This window comes from Euphorbia lathyris, chromosome 2 (assembly GCF_963576675.1).
Source record: "Euphorbia lathyris chromosome 2, ddEupLath1.1, whole genome shotgun sequence".
In the NCBI taxonomy this organism is placed as follows: domain Eukaryota; kingdom Viridiplantae; phylum Streptophyta; class Magnoliopsida; order Malpighiales; family Euphorbiaceae; genus Euphorbia; species Euphorbia lathyris.
In genome coordinates, this window is record NC_088911.1 from 120,916,543 (window position 1) to 120,922,194 (window position 5,652).

Sequence of the window (5,652 nt, forward strand, 5' to 3'; positions counted from 1 at the left end):
TATCCGTTTATTAAATGAATCATATCCTAATGGATCATCAATATTAGTTGATACATATGACACACTCATGATCCATCGATATATTTTGATAATCCTAATCGCCAACAAATTCAGATCCTAATCAAATCCTCTCATATTCAGATTCTAAAATTATGCTCATTCTCAGATTTTGGAAAATATAATAGCTATTATTATTCATTCCATATAGATTTCTCACTCATTATTATCCATGAATATACATATGAACATATAATTGTATGAATATTTTATACCACCTTTAAATTGAAGTGTGAACGGAACAAATTTATCCATATTATAAACTGGGATAAAAATAAAATAGCTCGTCTCATCTCTAATCCGTCCCATTGACAAGCTTATTTTAATCCGGTGGATGGACTTTATATTTATAGGGAGATATGGCAGAGGGATGCATTCCGTGGGTATATAGTGAAAAATGTAGCATGAGCCACATATGATATATCTAAACCCCAACCAAGTTGTCAAGTTGGGTTGGCTACGCCGAAATTCACATGGCAAGGCTGTTAGGCATTATCATTATATATTTCATCAACCACACAAAAACCCATCATCAACTCTCTTTGGCCTTTTCCTTTTGCTTTTCTGTAATTTTCATGGAATATTTCCTATGCCTTTCCAATAATACCGGCTAAACTTTCATTTTTTATCTCCCAACTTAGTTTCTAGGATTCAAATAATTCACTTCAATTATCAATTTCATCTTTTTCAACTTCACTTTTAAGGTCAAATCAGTCTCTACTATGATATATCACATCCATAGTCTTTCAATTTTGACTTTAGATTCTTCATAGCTTTTCGAACACAAAAGTCTCGAACTTTACTATCTATCATTTACATTTATTCAAAATGACAATTGAAAATCTCAAAATAGAAAATCTAACAATTAAAGTTGTTTAGAAACACATACTCTTATTAAACCGCATTTTCGAACTTTTCAGATCACCATTCTAAAATTTTCTCTCTTATAACCAAACAACAACTAAATTAACTCAAAACTAAAACGTTTAAAAATGAAATTTGTTCGTAAACTCTATTATGGAAAATTACTTCAAGGAGCATGAGTGTACCTTATCCATTAATTTCATAAGTATCAATTTGATCTCCTCCAACTTACCGTTTAAATCAAATCGGTCTAGAATAACAAGTGTAAATACATGATTAATGCGGTTCCTTGCTTGTGTTAATTTCTAATGGTAACATGTAGGACTGTAATCGAATCGAGTCGAGCCGAGCTTTGGCTTGGCTCATTAGAGAATTGACGAGCTCGAGCTCCAAGCTTGAAATGAACCTATAATCAAGTTTGCTTGCGAGTTTTCGAGCTGAGGTTCGCAATGCTTAAGCTCGGCTCATTTATAAATCGAACCGAATACAATCGAACATTTATCGAGCCAAACACCGAGCTGCTCATGAGCAGCTTGGCTCATTTACAACCTTAATGACATGTGTCATTTTGGACTAATTTAATTATAAATATAAAATAATACCTAAATGAAGCCTTTATTCTAGCTTTTGTTAGTGCTGCTATGTTGGTCCCAAACTTTTCTGAGCCCCCTTATTTGCTGTCCACAAGAATTGTGCTGGCTTGGCCGACCATATCAAAATTATGGCAGGGAATCATTTGAGAATGTAGGCAACAAGTACACACAAACAAGCAGAAAGATGCTCTATCCATAACTTGATTAAAAATATTTTCACAATTGATCAACTTGATTTACTTTTACTTTGATGTTAATCAGTAACTTACATTGGATGTTCAATTAATTGAACGTATCCCAGTTGAAGATACACTGTTAAAACTACATCTCTGTTTTTTACAGATACTTTTATTGCCTCTTTTTTTCACTAAACATCTAAAGCATCAACTGGAAGAGATGTTGCTCTGTGCAGAGAACATGGAATTAAAGCTTCTGTATAGAAACTCTTTGCAGTGAACATTTGCTCAGGGCTTAATACCTTCTCCATTTCCTCAAAATTTCGATATTCGGAAACGCCACATGTCTTCTCTGCACTTGAAGTTAAATGCTTCCCTGACAGAAGAGATTGCAGGGAGGGTTTGAATTTATCTCTCTTTGCTTTAGTGAACATTGAAAGCAAAGGAACTCCTTTATCTTTGTTTTGATCCGTGTCAAACGAATCGGGGTCTAGGCTCGAAGAGTGCAATTTGACTCGCATTTGTTGGTCTCGAAGCTCCCTTAACTGCATCTGATACTTGGCTTTAAGCCATCTCAGTTCTTGCCTAATTTCATTTTCATAGTCATCCCAATGAGCACAACCCGCTGAACGACTTGAGACGTGGTTTCTTGTATCGGATTCGCATAGGCTATCCATGTTGATGATTCGTTCTTCCTTTTCCGAGACTGATTTTTGTAATGCATCTTGCCCTTCATCACAATGGATCTCTTTTGGTTCTTCTGAACTTATTTCCGGTGATTCTCGTTGAGCCCAGATGTCAGTATAACATTTGCCATTCGTTTGATCACTTGATGAAATTGGCGGACATTCTGCAGTGGAGCATTCTTCTTGGCCTTCAACTTGGTAAGTGATCTGCTCGAATCGGCCATGTGTATTGGCATATCCGTGCTTCGAACACTGAAGAACTTGCAAGTTTTTGGCACTTGGACTATTTGAGGAAACCTGATCTAATCGGTTAGTTAGGGAAGCACATTTATGACAGGAAGTTGAATTCATGTCATGTGGATCTTCCTCTTTCCCCTGCTCCCTTTTCCATTCCGGCACTAATGTTGCAATTTCGGTATCAATCATATCTGCTATCTTTAACACATCTTGGTCAGTAATATCAAGCTCCGAAACCATTTCAGCTGCAACACTCAATGCAGTGTCATTCTCAATATCGAAGGGAAAATAGATGTTTCGAACGCGACCTGCATAGAGAAATAAAGTTCTTGAAACAGTTCTGATGATGCCACGAAATTAATAATCATTCTAAAGCACAATAATGGACTAGAAATTCGAAAATTTACTGACCTTCTTCATCTGCAATTCTGAGCCTTAAAAAGATGTTATCATCCTCTCTCCTCCTACCCTTGATTGTAATGTCAACATTTTCCGGATGGTCATCCTCTTGACAAGAGAAGAGATCGAATTCGCTTGGCTGAAACTCGAGCTGATGATATTCTAATTCATTCTCCGGATCATAACCAGGATAATGGGAGTAACCATTGGTTGAATTGCTATTGTTGTGATCAATTCCATAGTACGGTTGTCTTACTAGAGGCGGATTCAGTTGATTCAAATCATCTTGATACTCTAACGACCTGAAATCCGATCCATAATCATGAATTTGAAGAAAAGGATCCTCCAAAAGCTCTCTGGCAGAGAGTCTGCTTGACACACTTGCTAGACATTTCTCAACAAATTCTCGCACCTCAGGATCTTCTACTTTATATAAAGATTCTGGCTTTTTTCCCTATATAATAACAAAATCGCAATTCGTGAAAAGGGGTTCTAAAATTCAATCCAAAAAACATAATTAAAACAGTTTCAAGTTCTTACGGATACAACTTTCTTGTATATCTGTGCAGGGTGATTGCATTCACTATATGGATACTCAAGAGTGACCATTTCCAGCAAACACATTCCAAACGAATATATATCAACTAATTCGTTATATTCCTCTTCGTAGACCTCTGGAGCCATGAACTCCGGCGTTCCTGTGTACAAAAAAAGGCGAATAAGAATAAACTCTCTTCGAAAAGCTGCTAAGAATGCGAGGACTATTCAATCAAGCAACAACTTCAAAATGATAATTGATAAGAATGGAGTAATCACTTATTAAAGTTTAAATTACCAACGCAACGGGCGGCATAGGACTTCTTAAGGATTGCAGCAAGGCCAAGATCACCAATCTTAACTTCTCCAGTGTTGCCATTGACAAAAATGTTATCACACTTGAGATCTCTGTGAATTACAGGGGGATTATGGCTATGGAGATAGAAAAGTCCTCTCAAAATCTGCCTACACCAATTCTTCACAGCTCTAATATTTACTCTCTTATGTTTGAGCCTATACCTACACAAACAATTCAAATTAACCATGAAACTCAATTACTTAACCCTAACATTGAAAATTCAAATCACCCAGATTAAAAAAAAATGTAACAATTCTTACTGTCTAAGAGTACCAGAGGTGAACATCTCAGTGACAAAGTTGATGTTTCTGTTAACAGTATCAACCCAAGAAGTGTAGAATTTCATGATGTTTTCATGTTTTAACGTCTTGAGAAGGTGAATTTCACAGTAGAGTCGCTCAAGATCATCAGGACTTTGAAGAAAATCATAAAGCTTCACCTGATTCCATGCCACCTCAATTCCCTCATACTCATCAAATGCTTTATAACTGCAACAACAACAACAACAACAACAAAAAACACAGAACCCATCTCATTAATTGGAAGATAAACTTGAAATGGGTTTACACAGAAATGAAGTCCATACACAATCTTTGAAGCTCCTTTGCCGAGAATTTCATTGTACTGCAACAACAAGAACAAAGTTCATACCTTTATCAATAAAAAAATCACATTTTTTATACCAAAAAGAGAGAAATAAAGAGGGGAAGTGATAAATTTACTCTTCCGTATCTCCCAGAAGGATCAATTTCAACGAATTCAGAAGAATCAAGTTCAGGGCTTGCTGGATCATCCATTCCTGAACAATGTTTGTGCAGATAAGAGAAGAGAAGAGGAGGAAGGGAAGAGGAAGAGGTGGTGGTGGATGGGAAAATATTAAATAGAGAAAGAAGAAAAAGGGGGAAAAAAGAAAGGAAAGAAAAGATTTGGTTTATTTGGGTGTGTGAAGGAAACAGAAATAAGGAAGAAGAAGAAAGAGAAGTGAGAAAAAACAGAGGGATATTTACCTCGTTGAGTGCATCAAAAGGACAACCAACTAATCAGAGACAACGAGGCTATTGTATCACAAGGTTGCACCCACCTAAAGACAAAACCTCACAAAGTCTTTCTACCTCCAATTAAGATTTGGTCGGTTTACTTTAAATACCACACATTTAGGCCAATGTTATTTTCTCTGTTTAGGAAATAGCTGTTGATTTGACTAGTTGATTGTACAACTATAGGTAAAAACAAGCTAATTGAAAAGTGGAGAGAATGTCTTTTATTCTTACTTTGTTTTTGATAAAATAAGACTTATTTTATCTTTTTCACTATTGGATGATGGTGCACTTTGATAAAGTAAGTTCATTCAATGATGGAAAAAACAAAGTAAAACTTACTTTGTTAAAAAACAAAGTAAGCATAGCCTCTACCGAAAGGTAGTAATATAAAGACAATTATTTTATAGCTATATTTTATTTGGGGTTAAAAGGTAATAGTAATTAGCAGTAAAAAAAATAAACTAATTGAAAAGGCTTATAAAATCAGTTTTTTTTTTATATAAAAAAAGTTTTTAAGACCCAATAAGAGCATCTCCAATGTAAGGTTGGAAGGGTGTTTCATAATATGAATGATATTTAAAAGAGTGTCTTGCATTGGAGTAACAAAGATTGCTTAAATGATTATGTCAATGTTGCGAATTTTTGACACCCCTTTAACACCCTTAGTTTTTCTTTTTCTTTTTTAATATAAAAAATATTTTAGTT

At 35.2% G+C, this 5,652-nt stretch overlaps 1 protein-coding gene across 2 annotated transcripts; it reads right to left on the reverse strand.

The window, feature by feature from the left end:
* Positions 1-1,703: 1,703 nt before the first annotated feature.
* On the reverse strand, positions 1,704-4,884 carry LOC136219741 (probable serine/threonine-protein kinase WNK9). Of its 2 annotated transcripts, XM_066007246.1 has the most exons (7): positions 4,630-4,884; positions 4,494-4,531; positions 4,168-4,395; positions 3,848-4,068; positions 3,553-3,710; positions 3,025-3,466; positions 1,704-2,921 (listed from the first exon to the last, which is right to left on the reverse strand). In XM_066007246.1, exons 1-7 carry the CDS (start codon positions 4,702-4,704, stop codon positions 1,882-1,884), a joined length of 2,202 nt encoding a protein of 733 aa, XP_065863318.1. In that variant the 5' UTR covers positions 4,705-4,884; the 3' UTR covers positions 1,704-1,881. The 2 variants fall into 2 exon arrangements, with proteins under 2 accessions (XP_065863318.1, XP_065863319.1); XM_066007247.1 differs by lacking the exons at positions 4,494-4,531; positions 4,630-4,884 and having other exon boundaries at positions 1,705-2,921; positions 4,181-4,309.
* Positions 4,885-5,652: the final 768 nt, after the last annotated feature.